At 51.4% G+C, this 19,275-nt stretch overlaps 1 protein-coding gene across 2 annotated transcripts; it reads left to right on the top strand.

Moving 5' to 3' along the window:
• The first annotated feature begins 842 nt into the window (after positions 1-842).
• Positions 843-18,266, top strand: BMF (Bcl2 modifying factor). Of its 2 annotated transcripts, XM_090270399.1 has the most exons (5): positions 843-961; positions 1,348-1,474; positions 3,653-3,946; positions 5,394-5,554; positions 17,899-18,266. In XM_090270399.1, exons 3-5 carry the CDS (start codon positions 3,658-3,660, stop codon positions 17,998-18,000), a joined length of 552 nt encoding a protein of 183 aa, XP_090126525.1. In that variant the 5' UTR covers positions 843-961; positions 1,348-1,474; positions 3,653-3,657; the 3' UTR covers positions 18,001-18,266. The 2 variants fall into 2 exon arrangements, with proteins under 2 accessions (XP_090126525.1, XP_090126524.1); XM_090270398.1 differs by lacking the exons at positions 843-961; positions 1,348-1,474 and having other exon boundaries at positions 3,193-3,946.
• Positions 18,267-19,275: the final 1,009 nt, after the last annotated feature.

Raw genomic sequence — 19,275 nt, 5'->3', positions numbered from 1 at the left:
TATCTGAGTAGATTGTAAGCGCCCTGAAGGCAGACACCAGGTTTTTGGCACCTAGTGCAGCACCTGGCACAATGCAGGTACTCAATAAATGTTTGAAATAGTCCACAGGCTCCCTTACCCAGTACCTGTATGCGATCTGCAGGACACATTGCTCTCCTGGCAGCACCAGCACCACCTCTGGATGCTACCATCAACAGGATGTGTGTCAACTATGCAAGCAGTCCCTGCATTCTTGATCCCTCCTCTCCTCAGCCAGATGCTTATTTTGTAAGTATCCACGCCCAGTCAAGAAGAGGGCCTGGGGGTCCCTTTGGATGAGTTTAATCTGAAAGTCATTCAGTAACAGCACTAGACACATGTTCTCAGGATTCCTACAGATTTGAGGCTGGAGTTTCCCTCTGATTTGCTCCGTAAGTGGGAGGGTGCTTTGCCACCAGGCCGGAATCCACAGGGACCCGCACTTGCACCCACTGGACGTCCCCAGCACTTCGCCTCCTCCCCTCACTTCCCTGTCTGAATGACGTATTTATTCAGTTCATTCCCGAGAAGGAAGACACTTTGGCGCCCCCTCGCTCGTTCCTAATAGAAAGGACTCTGGGACCCTCCCCTGCTTCCCGCGGTTGCGTTCGGAACGCAATCTGCAAGGAGAGCTACACACCTATTGCGTTTCTGGCGCGGGTCAGAATTTTGCTCGGCCCCTTGCAATATTTCCAAGGGAAGGTTCGTACATTCTTGACCGTCCCTGGCAGCCGCCCAGCCCGGGACTTGGGGCTCCACTCAGCATTGGCCAGTTGTCGGTGTGACGCGCTGGAGGCGGGGCCTCATCAGCTGTTTGCGGGATACCCGGAGCGGGCGTATTTTGGAAACAATACCGCGCGGTGCGGAGTGGCCTCTTCCCGCGCCCGCTCGCCCGCTGACGCTGCCGTCCCCACTCGCGCCTCCCGCCTCCCGCAACAGCCCGGTGAGCGCCCGGGCCGCCGGGAGCCGGGCGGAGTTGGATCGCACCTCCTCGGGGAAGTGGCAGAGGAGTCGCGCTGCGCGTGGGGGCCCGGGGAAGGGTTGGGCTGCGGGTGTCTGGGGTGACCATGAAGGACTGGGGCGCTGGGCTGCGGGAACAGGGTGCAGAACCCACATCTAGGTGCGCTGCTCCACGAGGCATCTTGGGGGTAGCAGCATTTGAGAGTGCAAGGAGTTGGGTCCAGGTGGGCATTGGAACCTGCCGTACACTGCTGAGTCCACCTGGGCGCCAGAGAACCGCCCGGCCTCAGGATCTTATTTTGGGGTAGGGCAGAGAGTTGTGGGGCGTCCTGCCTCCTTGCGGAGTCTGAAGGCCCCTCTCCTTAACAGCTGGGCTTTTCCCTCCTTCCCAATTGAGTCTGGGCGCCAAGCCCCCGAGTGCTCGTCACGCTGGACCCTGGCGCGGAGCCCTGGCATCACGACTCGGAGGCTGAGACTCTCTCCTGGAGTCACCCAGGTCTGCTGTGTGTTGTGTGAGTGTGAGTGTGTTTGTGTGTGCGTGAGAGAGAGTGTGTGTGAGCGTTCTCAGCATTTTAGCCCCTGTCGAGGTTCAGAGTGTCTGTGTACTGCCTTCTCCTAGGAGGAGGAGTCTAAGTTCAGCATCCGTGTTAGAAACTGTAGGGGCTGGGATGGCTACAGAGGCTTTGGTTCCCCTTGCTAGGAATAAAGCCTTCCATAGCAATGCCCTCAGGAGGTGCTTCCCCTACCAGTTTGGACATTGCCTCTTCAGGTCTGGGGAGGGGGAGAAGAGGGCCTCCCTACTGTATCCCAGTTTACACTTGACCTTGCCCAACACCCCTGCGGAGGCTCCCACCTTCATTTTCTGTCGAGAGTGGGAAGGGCCCCCCACCCCCACCCCCAACCTCCCGCTGGCAGAGCCACACCCTCAGGCTGTACCTCCCCCACTATCCAGGCCAAGCAGGGGTTGAACTTTGGGGTTTTGCTGGGAGGGGTAAGGGGAGGGGGAGGTAATGGGCTTCAAAGGAAGAACCAAGACAATGAGTCCTGCTTGTGATTGGCTTTGGAGGGCCCCTTCGTAGGTTGGGATTGCCAGCTTGCCAAGAGGAGGTTGAAGGGCAGGAGGGGAGCCTTTGCCAGGTGACTGGCAGGACAGCCTTTGGTCTTTTCAGCAGGAAACTTTGTTTCCTGGTGCTGATAAGCTGGAGTTCTCCCACCCCCACTTTGGGAAACACTATTCAAAGAACACCAGACACTTATTTTGCCCTCCAAGGGGACATCTCTTCACTCTCCAGGGAAGAGGGCAGAGAAGACCATAGCTTCAGGACTAGATGGGATGGAGGGAGGCTTGCAGCAGGCATCTCAGACAGCTTGCATTTGGGAAAGCCAGGATTTTTAAATTTAATTGAGATTTCTTTAAGTACTTTACCAACCGACAGACCATTTGGCTTGTTCTTCAAAGCAGGAGACTGGGAGGCAGAATTCCCAGGGGATCTCTAATTGAATCTGGCAGTGACAAACATTGTCTCTCTGTATCCTTAACCATTCAGGTGGTTGTTGCTTCTGGCTGCTCCAGGGGCTCTGGGGGGTTCCTAGTGTGTGTGTAGGGGGCTGGGTCGGAACTCAAGATGCTAGGTGGCTCCAAGGTCAGACTGCCAAGAGTCTTTAGATGAAGCAAGAGGAACTTTATTACCAAGAAACTCACATCAACAACCTGAGTCGTATAGGCAGTGAGTGAGGTCACAGAGAAAGGGCCAAATTTCACTTCCTCCTGTGAGGCAGGATGTACCTACCAATCTCAGGTTCAGTACTGGCAGGAATGGTAGGCTGTGGGGAAAGATTTGAAGTCATAGAGGCCAGTGAGAGGACTGAGTTGAGGAAAGCTGGCCACTTTGCTGGATGCTGGACCTACCCTCTAGGCCAAGCTGTGGTGGGCAGACAGCTCTCCTGTGCTGAGGGCAGCTGCAATGACTAATTTGGGTTTTTCTTCCCCCTCTCTCCCAGGACACACTCTTACCACACCAGGGAGCCTGTTTGTTGTGTTGAGCAAGCTGTGGGTGGAGACTAGCGTAGATGGGCAGCTGGGCGGGGCTTAGCAGGTTTGGAGGGAACCTGGCTGCCCTAGGGTTGCTGGCTGGCTTTTGTTTTTATTGCTGAACCTGGAGCTCAGCTCAGACTTGGTGGTTGGTTACTCCTCAGCACAGTGAGAGAGAGAGAGAGAGATGTTGTGAGCACTATGTGTACAGCCAGTCACAGCACCCTTATGCCCTCCCACAGCCACTCACAGAGGCTAGTCTTGTTGACATTTCCCCAGGTGCCCTGAGTGCTTGTAGCTGATCATACCCCTGCTATTGCTCCGAGTCGGTAGCAAACTTCATGACTGACCAGCTGGGTCAGAAGAAGAGACTGAGAGGAGGTTGGCTCTGGGTGGGCTCAGGAAAGAGGTGTGGAGAGTCCCTGAACAGTGAGGCAGTCCACATTTGGGGAGAGTGTCACCCTTGGCAGTACTAGTATCATCACCAGGGTTATCAGTCATCAGTACCTGGCCCCACTTCCCGAGATAAGAAGGGAGAAGAGGGAAGAAGGAAGGGGAGGGGAGGATGCCTCTCTAGGACTCCCACTCCAGGGTTGGCCTGGAAGGGGCTAGCATCCTGGATGCCTTATTACGCCCTAACAGGGGAGATGGATCCACCTCAGTGTGTGGAGGAGCTGGAGGATGATGTGTTTCAGCCAGAGGATGAGCTGGGGACCCAGCCCGGGAGCTTGCCCTCTGCTGACCTGTTTGCCCAGAGCCAGCTGGACTGCCCCCTCAGCCGTCTGCAGCTCTTCCCCCTCACCCACTGCTGTGGCCCTGGGCTTCGACCCATCAGCCAGGAAGACAAGGCCACCCAGACCCTCAGTCCAGCCTCCCCGAGCCAGGGTGTCATGCTGCCTTGTGGGGTGACCGAGGAACCCCAGCGACTCTTTTATGGTGAGTGCTCGTAGCCTCAGGACTCCTCCCACAGAGACTTGGGGAAAAGAGGGGACTTTCCCTCCCCTAACCTGCCATTTGTTATTTCCTTCCCCAAAGTGAGCAGCAGGGGCTATTGATTTCCTCAGCTCTCACCTGCTGCCTTTCTGCTTGTCTTTGCTCCTTACCTGTGCTCCTTGGGCACCAAGAAGGACAAATTGCCCTGCCATTACTTTTGTTCTTTTGTCCCTTTCTGGATGGATCCTTGGGGTCCATGGTGTCTTGCTGGGCTGGAGAGAGGGTACCTAAGCCTCAGTTTTTACATCCTGTGGCCCTTGGAGTGGCCCCGCCTTTGTGTCCAGCCAGTGATGTCCCTTCCATAAAATAGCTAACATTGCTCTGGAGAAGGTTGGGGGTTCTGTGACTCGCTGTTGACACGAAAGGGAAAAACCCAGCTGGTTCTGGGACAGAAGGTTCCTGAAGGCAGAAGGTAGCCCCCAATGGTCACTTGGGACTTTCTGTGCTTGGAAGGGGAACTGGAAAAAGAGGTTGGGACTGCCGAGGCTCTATGCCAGCAGAGGGGCTGTTTCCAAGGCTCAGTAGGACAAGACCCCTTCATTTGTGGACTTAAATGGTTTGTTTTCTGAGCAGTATGCCCTCCTCTGGCAAAAGGGCAAGGTTTTCTTCTTTTAGCACAATAGCTTATGGAGGGAGGGGCAAGATTCAGAGGCTGTCCTGCTGGGTCTGATGGACAGATTGGGGAGACGCTGCAGCTATTCCCAGAGGGAGCTCACCGGTAGGGTGATTCTGGCACAGCAGTTCTGGCAGGACGAGGGAAAGGAGGGAGGAGGCAGGCGGGTGCCCCTAGCGGCAGCTCGATTGCCAGCACTCAGTGTGGATCGCTGGTCTCCAGTCTTGCCCTAGGGCTGCCTCCAGAGAGGAACTTGGCTATTATGTGGGTTTGAGGAGTTTTTTCTCCCTAGTTTTTGTACCATTGTCCAGAGTCCAGAGCTTTAAGACCTCAGACCAGCCTTCCTGCTGCACTAAGCAGTGAAGACACATTTTGGTTTTCTCTTTCTGTGTGCCTTGCTTTGCTCAACCCAGGGACTCTGGGGAGCTGCCTCCAGTGCTTTTCCAGAGAAGAGCTTCAACCTGCTGCTACATGAATAATAAATTGTGGTCAAGCCTAGCTTGGTAAATAAGGACAGAAGGTTGGCATGTTCACCCACACATGTTATCTTTGCAATGGCACTGCCGGCGAATGAACTGAAGGGAAGGCTGGGACCATTCTCTTCTGTTCTCCCAGCATCAACTTTTATACATTTAGGCAGCAAGCAAGTCAGGCTGTCCAAATTTGGCAGACTGCCCTGATAAGGCCTCAGCCCCAGGGCTCTGCCAGGAGTGTTAGGCATGGGGAGGACTGGGCAGTTGTGGAGAATACTGAGATGTGGGCCCTCTGTCTTTGCAGGCAATGCTGGCTACCGGCTCCCTCTCCCTGCCAGTTTCCCTGCAGGCTTGCCCCTTGGTGAGCAGCCCCCTGAAGGACAGTGGCAACATCGAGCAGAGATACAGATTGCCAGAAAGCTTCAGTGTATTGCAGACCAATTTCATCGGCTTCATATGCAGCAAGTAGGCATGGGGCCTTGGGGTGGGGGAGGCGGGGGCGAGATTTCAGTCTGCTGGGGCTGGGGGGCTGGGGCCTGCCTCTGCAACTCTGTCTTGCCTGATGTCAAGGATATGGTCCCAGAATTTTGACTTTGACTCTTGTGATTTCTGAGGACTGGGTTGGTCCTACTGGTTGAGCATGCTTGCTCCATCTCTGAGCTCCAAGTTCGTCATCTGCCCACTCTCAGCTCAGGTTCTGTAAGAGTGGTTTGTTGGGAGATGCTGCTGTCCCTCCTTCCTGGAAAATGGGATGGCTTTTTGCAGCCTTGCTTGACAAACTGTGTCCTCTTGAGGCCAGGGTTGGGAGGTTGTCCCTTACCTAAGGGGAAGATTTTCGGGGTGCTGCAGTGAAAAGAGACAGTTGGGGGTGCCTGGCTGAGACGCAATGGGAACTGAATAACCAAGGCTGAGGGATGGGCCTGAGTGGGGGAAAGTGGTGGAACCGGTTGTAACCTGATACTTTCCAGCTGGGGAGGCTGCTCCTCATTGTCTCTGTCTGGGAACTGGGGCTCTGGAGAGTGTACCTCTATAGAGTCTCTCCAGACCCGAGGCCGGGCGCTTGGCCGGGCGCTTGGCCGGCAGCCTGGCACCAGCCCCGCCAGGGCGGGGCAACCCGTGTCAGTCGAGCATGTGGCAGAGTCCGTCAACAAAGGCGGCGGCTGGCAGGCTCGTGCTGGAGGAGCAATGATGCCACGGGCTGGAGGCTGCCCCGCTCTGCAGCCCTGTCTGGGCGCCCCCCAGGCGCTGAACCCTTCCTCTCTGGGCCGACTTTCTGGAGGGCTGCCAAGGCGGGGAGAGGAGCCCGAGGCTGATCTGTGCTAGTATAACCACTGCTAAAGCAAAGGCACGACACCTGGAAATGAACACATTCCCCGCCTCAGGGACAGAGTCCCTGGCCAGTGTGCGCGCGCGCGCGCGCGCGCGCGCGCGCACGCGCGCGCGCGAGAGAGAGAGAGAGAGAGAGAGAGAGAGAGAGAGAGAGAGTGAGTGAGAGAGAGAGAGAGTGTGTGTGTGTGTGTGTCTGTGTATCTCTAGAAATCTGGAAAATAACACCACTATTGGGCAAGACCCTGAGGTTAGGTGGGTCACTTCAGGTGACCAGAGGAGAGCTGTAGTAGTAGGTTTGACTCAAGGACCAAACCATTGCCAGCACCAGGAGAGAAATTGACTTTGAGTCTCCTAAGAAGAGGTCATTGAGAGTTAGATATGGTTAGTGCCTTCTGCCAAGGAGTTCTGAAGGAAATTGGGGTCTAGAACTGGCCCTGGTAGGCTTTCCCAGTCCCTTAGTGATCAGGAAGGGAGGGTGGCCCTATACTTAGATAATAAGGCAGCTTGGCCTCCTCTTCTGGCCCCAAACTCCAGTCTCTAGTCTGTCCTTTGATTTTTCTGTGGAAACTTGGCTTAGATTTTCCCCCTCAGTCCATGTGTGGACTCACTCTGATTCTTGATTTCTTTCTCTTGGCCTCCTTCCTGCCCATTCACTCTGCCCTGGTTGTACAGGCCTGTGGCTGAGTCCAGCTCATAGCTTCCAGTCCTGGTGGTGGAGCTGATGGAGGACACAGTGCCTGTGGGACCCCTAGACTTGTCTAGAGGACTGTCTGGAAGGCAGCTCTTAAAAAATTTCCAACAGACCTTGTCTCTCTCAACTGGTGTTTCCCAGAATATTCCCCCATCCATTGGTGAGCTCCTATAGGCTTGGGAGCAGTCTGGAGGATAGGGCTACACCACAGCCCAGGGCCCTTTCTTCCTGCCACGGTCCTGAATTGGAGGAGGCAACCCTTAGCCCAAGGTCTGACCCTGCTTTTTGCTACTTGGCATCATTTCCCCCAGCCCAGGGGTGCCTCTGTGAGGTCATGGTCCAGCCCTAGACAGGATGCTGCCCTCTGAGCCAGAGCCACCCCAACCAGGTAGAAGGAGCGGGTAGAGCAGAAGATCTAACTATTAAAGAATCTTCTGCCCTGGCTGGTGTGGCTCAAAGGATTGAGCTCCAGCCTGTGAGCCAAAGTGTCGCTGGTTCAGTTCCCAGTCAGGGCACATACCTGGGTTGCGGGCCAGGTTCCCGGTTGGGGGCAAGCTAGAGGCAACCCCACATTGATATTTCTCTCCCTCTCTTTCTCCCTCCCTTCCACTCTCTAAAAATAAATAAGTAAAATCTTTAAAAAAAAAAAAAAGAAAAATAAGAAAGTCTTCCCTGCTCTGCACCTTACCCCATATTGGCTCTTGAGTTCTCTGTGCTCCTTATCTACCTGCCAACTACCTACTTCTATCTTACAGTGTCTGCCAGCTACCCGCTTCTGTCTTGCAGTGTCAGGAGGCTGGCCAGGGAAGCCTCTAGTCCAGAGCTGGTTTTCCCCAGTTTTCCATTACAAAGAACCAGGCTTTTTGTCTGTGGATTCCTCTCGCTTTCCACCCCTTCCTCTCCACTAACCCTGTTCACAGACGCTTCACCAGGAGCTCACCCTGGGGGAAGAGCTAGGATAATGGCACACATAGGACCTTTTAGTGGCTAGTGTTAAGAAGTGAGTCATTTTCTGAACTTGATTACATAAACTACAATCTAATATTTCATATCTAAAAAGTACTCTGGGCATTCCTACATTCTTATCCTTTATCTTTTTCCCCTATTCCCCTCCTTCATCATTATAGGCAGGGAAACCGATGTCCTAGGAAGGAAGTGGTTTAGGATTAAGTCTTTAGGCTTTGAGTATAAAGTCAGAAATCCCAGGTTTAAACACCAGTTTGGCTGCCTACTAGCCATCAGGAAGTCACTTGACCTTGCAAAGCCTATTTCCTCTTCTGTAAATTTGAACTAACACCACAGAATTTTACTGTGAAGGTTAAATGAGATAATGCCTGTGAAACTTCCAGGCACACACTAGGTATTCTTTAATGCTTGTTTCCTTCTGTCTCTTTATAATCCTGATCAGCCCTCACATTTCCCACCCATACCATCACGCTGCTCCCTGGGCTCACCTCTACCTGCCCTGTCCAGACAAATCCGTGTCCAAGCTGTTCAGCTGTGGGTTTTTGGCTTTGTACATTCTCCTCAGAGAATGATGGTCATTCCTCATCATTGTAGGCTGAGTTTAGGGAGCCACGAAAAATAACCCAAGAGATAGCCAAAAGTTGAGGGGGCCTGGCCATCCTCTTTCTCCTTGGATCTGGGCTATTGATCCCTGCGTCCTGTAGGGAGTATGAGTTCTGCCTTTGGTCCCTGGTTTGAACCTCAGTTATTCCTTTTCTGTACCAGGGGAAACTTTCTCCATAGGAGATTTGGAGCCGAGGGAGGGGGCATGATGATGGGCAGTGCGTTATAGGAGGGTATTGTGGCAAATTGAGTGATCAGCGTGACCCCAGATTGAAAAGGTGTCAGTTTATGCTGGCTGTAAGCTCCCCCGGCGTATTTCCCAAAGAGCATGCAGGTCTAGCCTGGTTACCCAAGTGGTCAGTTCACGGTGGCGTCTCTGGACCGACCAGCAAGGAATCGGAGGCAGGCCAGTGTCAGTGAGGTGCTTGCTGTTGGATCTTTGGGTCTCCAAAGCAACAAGAGAGTTGAAGGCAGAGTGAGCCTTTTCAAACCTAGTCACACATTCTACCTTCCTTTGGCTGGGTCTGCAGTGGAAGGGTCCCCTCTTTGCTCCTCTGTATGCAGGTAACCTCTTGTGGTCTGTTGACTGGCTGACCTTGACTCAGGCTCTATGAGGGTGTCCTCTGTCCAGCTCCTGCAGGGAAGAGGAGGTGCAGGTTTGCGCCCTCACTGAGCTCATGGCTGCTCTGGTCAGAAGTGAGTCCCAGCTTTCTTCCATTCCCCCGTCAGGGTCTCGTCTAGCATGGGCCTAAGAATGGACAGTAGTTGGTGTCCCCTCCCCTGGAGAAAGTCTCCTGTCCTGTGGCACCGTCTTTAAATTTGTGGGGGTATTTTTGGATAATGTTAAGAAGTCAAGAATCCTTAAGAAAAAGGAGCTACTGTAGACTGTTGAGTAAAGCTAAAGGAAGGTTAGAGTTTTTCGTGCTGGAGATGGCTTTTTCACTTGCACAAGAAGTGGCTCCATTCAGAGCAGTCAGATTTGAAAATTCCCCGAACAGTAATTAGACTTTCTGGAAAATGAAATCAGAGAAAAGTTTCAACCACTCAGTTAAAACCACCTTTAGTTGTAATATCACAGAAAGAATCCTGGACTTAAAGGCAGATCCCGGTTCGAATCCCATCTCTGTTACTTATGGGTACTGTGTTCATAGGCAGATCATTTATCTTCTCTGAGCCTTGGTTTCTAATACTTGCAGAGTTGATGTGAAAGCCCTTTGGAAATTGTTAAGACATATAACTATTAAGCAATGGACAGTTTAACACTTTTGAAATGTGTTAAAAGTTGGTTTTACCTGGTTTGAGGACAGCATCTAGGAGGTTTGGGAAAAGGGAGTTTAAGGGGTGAAATAACCAACCACTCTCCCTTAGACTTTTCCAGCCCACTGTTCTGCCCTAGATCCCGAACGGGAGCTGAGCCACCAGCCAGGCTTTTAGCCTCTGATCGGTCAGTCCTGAGATTCGCTCTCAAGGTAATCTATTCCATGGCTGGTATTTGTCCTGATTAAAAAATCGCGATTGTTGACAACCAAGGACCAGTTCAGTCTTGGATGGGTTTTTCCGACAATTGCAGCTGAGTTTTCCTCCAGTCCCTAGTTTACTCATGTCCCTAAATGTATAGAAAAACCCTAATTGCTTACAGCTCCTCCATTCCAGAACTGGACATAAAGAGACCAGAATTACTTAACTTATTTAATGATGATTTTGAAATACAATAAAGCATAAAATTGTTCATGCTGTGAAAAAGTAAAAAGATTTTAGGATTTCACTTGGACCTGCCTTTCTAGTTCTTGGGGAGTTCTTTGGGCAGTTCTACTCAAGGTGCTGTTGGCATGGTTTATTAACTAGCAGCTTCTCTGCCAGCAGCCTGGATCCTTTGTTCAGGGAGCCTCTGGTTGCTTCCTGACCCTTAGGGATGCTTTCCTTGTTATCCAGTGATTCTCTGGAGCTCAGACTGTGGTTAGTGAGGTTGTTCAGGTTTTAGATGGGACAGTCCTGGGCAGGAGCCCCAGAGATTTGCCTTAAAGTGAGAAGGGCCCCAACAAAACCAGCCTCTGGTCCACCTAGGACAGTGCCTGGAAGTGTGAGGCTGGGGGAGGGGCTGTGGAAAGCTGCTGTGCGTGAGAGCCAGTGCAAGGGCTTGGAGGCCCTGTGTTTGCTCTGCGGCTGGCTCTGTTTATATCGTTCACTATATTTAGCTTCTGAGTCATCAGCGTGGCTGACTAGAGGCCGAGTTCCCCACACAACTCTGCACCTGACTACTCTCTTCTAGGAGAAGGGCCTTGCAGTTAGGGACAGTTCACTCCCTCCCCACCAAGGCAAGCCATGGGGATGGGAATTGGCTTTTGTTCTTTTTTTTTTTTTTCTTTCTTGGAGGTGGGGGATGATGAGGGGAGGGGTTTGGGGGGAGGTACTAAAAAAGAAGGACAAAAATAACGAAGTCTAGTTTGCCTTTTGATCCGCATCTGGCAACCAAGAGGGCATGTTCCATGACCAGAATGAGAACAGTCAACTGTGTAATTGTGAGGAGGGGGGTCCGGACATCTTCCATGCTCAGCTGGCCTTATCCTGTCCCGGGAATCAATCCCAGGTGGGGACAAGAACAGTCAGCTGCAAAGGCCCCACGTTGGGAGTCAGAGCCTTGCGGTTCCTTCTACACAGCCTTGTGGACCCACAACAGACCTGCCCCCTCCTCAATCGCCCTCTCCCTTGCCTTTGACCAGAGCATACACGCCACAGTTCCTTTTGAGTTTGCCTGGTAGTCTGATGGAGCTGTTCTCAGATTGAGAGAAACTGAAGGACAGAACCATCCCCAGGGGGAAGCTAGGCAGGCGCCTCAGCAGTTCCCACCTCCAGGCCATGGAAGTGCAAAGCAGGGCTCTGGGGATCTGGATGGTTCTCAAAGCTTGTTCCTCCTCCCTAGCCCCCAGTAGCTGAAGACCGTGGCCTCCAGTTGCATTAGAGGAAGACCTGTCTTTGACTGAGAACCTGCTGGCCCCTGGCTGCCCTTTGCCATGGTGGCAGCCTGTGGCTTCAACGTCCTGGTAGCACTGCTGGCTGAGCCGAGAAAGCTCTGGCAAGAAGTATTACTTCCTTTTCCATTTTGCCATTCCATTGCTTGTTCCTTGGGTATCTGGGTCAGAAGCATTCTGGGACAGTAGGCCCACTGGGCCCGAGGGGCTGCATCCTGGGGTTCAGTATCCCTGGCTCAGCCTGGAATTCTGAGCCCACTTGCCTCTGGTTGCTGAGGCCTGTCTCAGAGTGAAAAGTCAGGGATTTCCCCAGGACTTGCTGAGTCTGCTCAGAAGGTAGTGCTCCTGGATGGGCACGTTGAACAGAGTGTTGAGGGAAGAACTCAGCAAAGCCAAGTGGGCCCAGGTTTCCTTTGTGCTCACCAGCGGAGGTGGGTTTGCTCAGTGTAGCACCAGGCCCCATGCTTTGCATGGGTTTTATGCATTTGATCACTATAGCCACCTTGTACTTCTAGACCCCAGTAGTCCCGTCCCGTCTTATAGGAAAGTGAGGTTCAGAGAAGTAAGATAACGTGCCCAGGTTGCACGAAGTGGCTGAGCTGGAAGTCATGCTGATCTGATTGATCCTAAAACCATGGTCTTCCCCCCGACCCATCCCTGCTCTGCCAAGAACATGATGGAGTGCCCACTTCCTGGCCTGGCCCTGCTCTGCCTCCTTCACACTTAGTCTGCGTTCTTGTTTTTCTCCCGCTCAGATTGTAAAATAGTTAAGGACAGAGTTGACATTGCTCATCTCTGTATCCTTCATAACCCTTAGTTGGGTGCTTGATAACAGCTTGCTGAATTGAACAAATGTATCTTCCTGACTTCTTTCAAGTGGAATTTTCCTGAAGTCTCCCGTATCTCTGTTCCTGTTTCTCAACAGCAAGCTCTTTCCTTCAGCCCTGCCAGGGTGGGGTGCGAATATGATGGTGGAAAGGGAAAAGGTGGGAAAATGTCACTTTTTAGAGTGTGTGTGTCTCCTCATAAAGCAAAGTATATACAGTTCTGCCTTTTAAAGAAACCGAGCATGGTTTCAGAACATGATCTGAAGTTATAATTTCAGACCAGTTGCAGCTTTATTTCTGTTTGATCTTCATTTAGCTCTGCTTCTGAAAGGTTTGTTTTTTCTGGTCCACAGCATCCTTACTAAATACTTAATGATCTGGAAACAATGTCTTTAAACATACTAGGCAAGCAGTTCAGTTGTGATTCGCTTTGAAAAGTGAATATTATTTCCATAATGTGCATAAACACACTAATATTTTAATGAAAGAACATAGCTCTGGAATGAGAAATCAGTGGTCTGAATAACCCCCTGTCTCAACTAATTGGCTTGGGGTAACTTTTCTGAGCCTCTGTTTCCCTGTCTGTGACTGATAATACCTGTCCTTCTATGTCTCAGATCTTTGGGAGGAGCAAATGGGAAGATAAGAAAGTACTCTGTTCTAAGTATGAAATATAATAAATTGCCATCTGTCTGGTAATTCTGCAGTGTTCTTTTAAAGCAGGGCCACGGTGTAGCCTTGCTCCTTCCTCTCATTCTTTGGGGTGAATTAGCTCTTGCTGGAGCATCTGGACACTGGTGACATACAGCGCTGCCCCCACCCCCTCTTCTACCCCTCCCCACCCCACGCCAGGCCTGGTGTGAATTGGATTCTGGATCCGAAGGGGAGAGGCAGAGGGAGATTCTTATCTGGGTAGGGCATGGAACACTCTTTGTGCTTAAGGGCAGAGGCCAAGTGGGCTGAAACAGAGTTTGATCTGTTTAATGCATCTGCGTCAGACACTACAGCTAGCTTAAAAAAAATGGGCTTTTACTAGTTGGGCCTGTCCCCAAGCAAAAGGCGGATACTATCACATCAAGTACATCATTAGACCTGGCCAGACATCAGTTGTTCCTTGCCTCAGACAACTAGGTTATCTTGCAAGGCTGACTTTTGTGTAGTCAGTCCAGGGTGGACTTGTGGAGGACCTACTGTGTGTCCCCTACAAGTCCCCTGTTCTACAGGGTAAACATCCATTCCGTCACAGTGCCTTGCACACAGTTGGGGTGACTGGAACACTTGTCATCTGACTGCCTTCATCTCCTGACCACAGCAAAAAAGTAGGCCTCCGTCAAAGGAGAACCTTAGGCCTCTAATGCCTGGTTGTGCTCTCCTAACGGAGGAGAATATTTTTTACAGCCCATGTTTGAACCCCTTCCCTTGGACATTCATTCACCTCTATTCTTTCCCTCCATACCTTGGTCCTACCCTCTCTAGACTCTGAATTTCAGTGCTTCTGGTGTGAGCTTAGATTCCCCCTGGCTTCCCAGGCCCTGTAGCCCAGCCCCTAGTCCCGAGGGCACCCTGACTAAGCATTCTGGGAACGCCCACTCCTTGCAGGTTCCTATACTTTGAGGAATGCTCACACTGAGTGTGAGAGAGCTGGGCCTTGGTCCAGGGTTTGCACTCGTTGATCTGAGATTTAAGTGCTGGCTGCTGTGCTAAGTACAGAGAGTCAGAGACCAAGCACACTCTTTCCTGGTTCAGTCTTTCTTCTCCCCTTCTTCACACCCTCTCCCGAAAGGATCCATGTTCTCCGGTGTTCTGGTGTCTTTGTGTGTGTACTACTTCATCCTGTCGGGTGAATGTTCATTTCCTTCCTCCTTACTGTTTCTCACTGGCCTCTTTTCAATTCCTTTTTCTTTCCTTTCTAGTCAGGCCCTTTTGTTAATTTTTTAAAAAATATTTTTTGTTGCTTCTCAAAGTCAGGGTATTCTTTTATTCTCTCGATATGAGGCGGCTTGGTTTCCTTTCAGAAAAAGGCCTTGTGGGGGCTGCCTTGTGGTAGGACAGGGCTACATGGAATATGTGTGGCACCTGCTTATGCTGGGCAGTAGGCGGCTTCCCAAGCCTGCTCTCGCTGGTCTCATGGCTGCTGCCGCAGCCAACTTAACTCTGTATAAGGCAGCCTACTCCCAGGCCCACCCAGACCCTCTACCAGGCTAACCGGATTCAGTTGTTGGAGCTCTGAGTTGTACTCTTGAAGATAATTGTGGATGACAAACTCCGGATCACCAAACCTTAGGGTTGGAAAGCACCTCAGTGGTTTCCAAATGCCTGTCTGTGGCCTGGCTGCTATAGAACCACCTGGACAGGATTTACCTCTGACTTGGCTAAGTCATTACTCTGGTGGGAAGAGGTTGAAAGAGAGTGAAGAAAACGTGAAATCATGACGTGATCCTAGGCTATAGGATCATGAATGATTTTATTTTCTCCTCTGTAATTTCTTGTATTTTCCAATTTTCTGTCATTAACATGTATTACTTTTTTGACTAAAGTATACAATAAATGTTTCTTCTGATTTAAAAAATGTCGCCTGGGAGGTTCAATATACAAATTCTTGGGTCCCTTCCCTGGAGGTTATGACCCGGGGACTCTGGGTGAGACCCGGGGACTCTGTATTTATAGGAGGACCTCTGTGGATTCTGGACACAGTCAGATTTGGGAACCTGCATTTCACTTACAAGGAAAGTGAGGACTGCCAGACAGGCTGGTGGGAGACCCTAGCCTACAGTCAGGTCCTCTTATTCCTGGCCCAGAGCTTTCTTTGCCAATTCATGAGCCCTGACAGATGTGCAGAATGTGGATCCTTCCGGAGAGGGGACCCTCCTGTGCATAGGCCTGCCTGTGTTTCCCAGCAAGACCTCAGCCTTCCTGTCTGACACCACTGTCTGGCCCAGAGCTGTTTCTGCATTCCCCAACACCGCCAGTGGTGGTAATGAGGGTGCTACCTTGCCTTATTCCCGAGACCTCAAGGCTCAGGAGGTTACCCAGGCAGCAGGTAGCCTCTGTTAAGGGAATTTGGGGAGAAACGGAGGCATACAGAGATGGGATTGGGCCAGGCCCCAAATCGTAGAATTGTGATCTCCCTTTCCTGGATGTTGTGCTGTTCTGAGGTGATTTAGAGAAGGGGAGAGTAGAGGGTTAGACTTGGTAGAAAGAAATGTATATATGGTGGCACTTGGAATCATAAAGGGTAAGGACATTGCTCTAGGGTCAAATAGTGTGGATTTAGTCCAGTCCCTGGCACTTAACAGCTATGTGGCCAAGTTACCTAACTCTTTCAATGATCTCACCTGTGAAATGGGGATGATAATATATCCCTCCCTTGTAGGGTTTTTGAGGGGACCAAAGGAGTTTCATGTACAGGTTATATAAAGCAGTGCTTCTAATACTATAATGTGTCTCGAAGTCACCTGGAGATCTTGTTACAGGTTCACATTCTGAGTCAGTAGGTCTGCATTTCTAATAAGCTCCCAGATGATGCTAGTCCGTGGACCACACTCTTGAGAGGAAAAGATATAAAACACTCAAAACAAAGCCTTGCACACTCAATGTTACTATTATGGCTGTTATTGTTACTTGGCCTTTTCAAACAGGCACCTGAGGAGACTGGGAATTCCAGCAGACTGGCCTCTCCCGGGACCAGCCTTTTCCCTGGAATCTCCTCCTGTTCCACCACATGACCTTTGCACCTGTCCTAGGCAGCAGCTGGGGCGGGGAAGGGGAGGGTGCTCTGCCCAGCTGCTGCAGGCCTGAGTCTTCAGGTTTTCAGGCGAGTCCATTTTCACGCTGCTTTACTGTAACCAGATTTTGTTAAGCCGGGTGTGTTTCCTCTTTTTACTCATATTTGTTTACAAAACATGAGGAAGCCATCAGTCTCCTCGGCCGCAGTCTGCCAGGCCGCCTCTGTGGCACAGCCCTGTGTTCCTGCCCCTCCCAGCAGTAGCTGCGCCTCCACCTTTCTGGGTTTTCCAGTCCCCCTTCCACAGGGGAGAGAGGAATACTGTTGCCACAGGCATGGGGTTGTCAGGGCTCTGAGGTCAGCCTGAGCTGACACCTCACCTGTCTCTTTGTGGCCTAAGGCAGTGAAAGGGAACCCAGCAACCTGCATGCTTGTCCTGGATCCCATGTACTTGCGAAGCTCTGGGAGTCAGGAGACCTGGGCTCACTTCCCAGTTCTGCCACTGACTTGTCCTGTCCTCTTCCTATCTGACTGGGAGTGTCCTGGTGATGGCCAGGGCAGTGGTTACAGACGGCCCCAGAGAGGGCTGCAGGCCCCCGACCCTCGATGTCAATGCACTTGCCGCCTGGGCCAGTGCAGTAATCCAAGTCCAGCGTGTGCTGGCTTCTTTCTACACACTAGCTTTTTATTCCCCTGTCCACTGAGAACCCTGTGGAGAGGGCCCCAACCCAGTCCTCCTGCCCTGGCAGATAACAGGAGAACAAAGACCACTTCTTCCAGCACCCTCAGTCCCCTCCTGGCCTCTTCTGGCCCAAAGGAAGTGGTACCTGTTTGGGTGGGGCACTGGCCACAATCCTCTGAGCCATTGACCTCTGACCTTTGCCCTCAGCTTCCCTGCCTGACAGTAGGACCTGGGATAACCTCCAGAGAGCAGTGTGCATTCTTTGTTTTTGTTTTGTTTTCAAGTATGTTCTTGCTTAACGTTTAATTGGCTCCAGTCAGTAGGAAAGAGCTCCAAGAGGGGTTATTTATGGCTTACTGTCAAGAGCAGCTATAAAAAGGGCACTGCTGAGCTGGAGATGCTGGGAAGGGAGAGAGGGCGGGCGCACAAGTGTGTGTGTGTGTGCGTGTATGTCTGTCTGTGTGCGTGTTTGCACTGGATGAAATCAGATTTTTGCTGCCTCAGCAGTGTGGTTTAAATTGAAGATTAACCCTTTGACCTTCACAGTGTCAAATCACTTGCAGATGGAGGCTCCCCCCTTTTCCCCCTTGTTCTCTATGTTACTATGGAGTGGGGGGAGGGAGGGGGGCACTTCTCTTTCTTTCTGAAGAAAGTTTGTTGTTCATGCAGCTGAGGTCTGAGGGGCTCAGGAGCCAATCTGATTAAAAGCAGCACTTGGCTAAACTCTGGAAAATCCTGCAAGCAGGGGAAAAAGTTTAATCCTCTTGTGCACAGTGCATAAAGAGCTTGGTCTTGTCTTTTTAATGTTAAAACTGCAGTTGTTTTAGGATAACTCAACTCTCCATCTCCCCCTCATCACCACTTCTCTTGTCCCAGCACAGCCCCTCCCCACCAGTTTGCTGTACTGATAGGATTAAAGTGCTGCCCCCAGACATGTTGATCTGAACTTTTATTGGAAATGATAAGGAGTCATCTAAGGCTGCGTTTAGGAGTCACGTCGGTTTTTGTTTCCTTTCAGCACCAGCAGAACCGAAATCGCGTGTGGTGGCAGATCCTCCTCTTCCTACACAACCTTGCCCTGAATGGAGATGAGAACAGGAACGGCGCAGGTCCCAGGTGAGGCTGGGCTGCCCTCTTCGAATGGGGCACCACAGGAAGGACACCGGCGAGGACTGACACTGTGTCTTGTGAAGTTGATTTGTGTTGTTTTTATCTTAAAAAATTTATCTCTGTGTGTACATAAGACATACCCAAGTGGGACCTTTTTCCCTGTTCAGGGCCTTGACCAGGAATGGGGCCTTTGTCAAACACTGTTGAAGTAGAGGCTGATGTGTCTCTGATGGTGGTTCCTCCCAAGGGCTCCAGCAAGTAGATTCTTCCGTCAGAAGTTGTTCTCTGACGACTGGACTGTAGTTTACCCACAGGAACGCTGTTAAGCAATAGGAGACTGGATTGCCCTCCTGGTTCCACCAAACCTGTCAGCTGTCCACCATGGATGGGGCTGAGATCTGGACAGTCACACTGCTTTAACCCGCCAGGGCCTTGGCCAGGGGCTTTCCAGCGGAGCATGGCAACTTCGCTAAGCCAGTCTGCCTATATCTGGGTCCTCATGTGGCCCAGCCAGTGCCTGCCCCAAGGGCTCAGGGATTCTTGCCCAGCCCCTGTCATCTCCAGCAGACCTCAGGGAGGGTTGGGTTTCTCCAAGGACCCTTCAAAGATGCCACAAAATGAACCAAACTTCTCCATAGGCCTCAAATCTGACTTGGTCCCACTTGGAGGCCCCAGGATTTGGTCCTGAGGTACAGAACCACTGCCACCTCTGGCTTTCTGGAACTGGCTGGGTGTCAGCCATGGATGAGCCAAATAGCCAAACAACGTGCTGTCACCAGCAGCTTGTGCCTTTGTCAGCTCTTTTTTCCTAAGATCCAGCAACAGACTGCATTCCACCCCCAGTATCAGCGCTCTAGGGCATGAAGGGGCAGGATTGCAATGGGACTGGGAAATGGGACCATCCCACCTGTAAGAGTCATCAGCCCTAGAGGAACCCAGAGCCCTTGGTTTCCTTGGAAACTACATACCTCCTCCTCCTTATCCCCATTCCTTTTTCACACCTAGTATGACACAGGAAGAAGCCTGCACAGTGACTTTGTCAGCTGAAGTGTGTCTTTTAGAACTATAGATAATGATTAGAGTGCAGAATCGTCAAAGCTGGGTAAACGTTGCCTGCCTGCCTTCAGCTTCCAGCTAGGCCCAAAGGACATGCTCTGGAACTCAGCAGGATCACAGCTGCCTCTGAACTTCCCTTCTCTCCCTGCTGCGGTGCTAATGGAGAGAATTTAAAGCAGCTAGTCTGCCAGCTCTGATAGCAGACACAGGGAATCTGAAAAAAATAAAA

This window comes from Furipterus horrens, unplaced genomic scaffold (genome assembly GCF_987537825.1).
Source record: "Furipterus horrens unplaced genomic scaffold, mFurHor1.1.pri manual_scaffold_3, whole genome shotgun sequence".
Classification (NCBI taxonomy): domain Eukaryota; kingdom Metazoa; phylum Chordata; class Mammalia; order Chiroptera; family Furipteridae; genus Furipterus; species Furipterus horrens.
This window is presented reverse-complemented; position numbering and strand designations above follow the sequence as displayed.

What these genes read in the sequence shown, in the direction of transcription:
- BMF (XM_090270398.1), top strand. Translation starts at nt 3,631, where the DNA reads ATGCCTTATTACGCCCTAACAGGGGAGATGGATCCACCTCAGTGTGTG. An exon ending in ACCCCAGCGACTCTTTTATG is followed by an intron (nt 3,947 to 5,393) that starts GTGAGTGCTCGT and finishes CTGTCTTTGCAG; the next exon opens with GCAATGCTGGCTACCGGCTC. An exon ending in ATCGGCTTCATATGCAGCAA is followed by an intron (nt 5,555 to 17,898) that starts GTAGGCATGGGG and finishes GTTTCCTTTCAG; the next exon opens with CACCAGCAGAACCGAAATCG.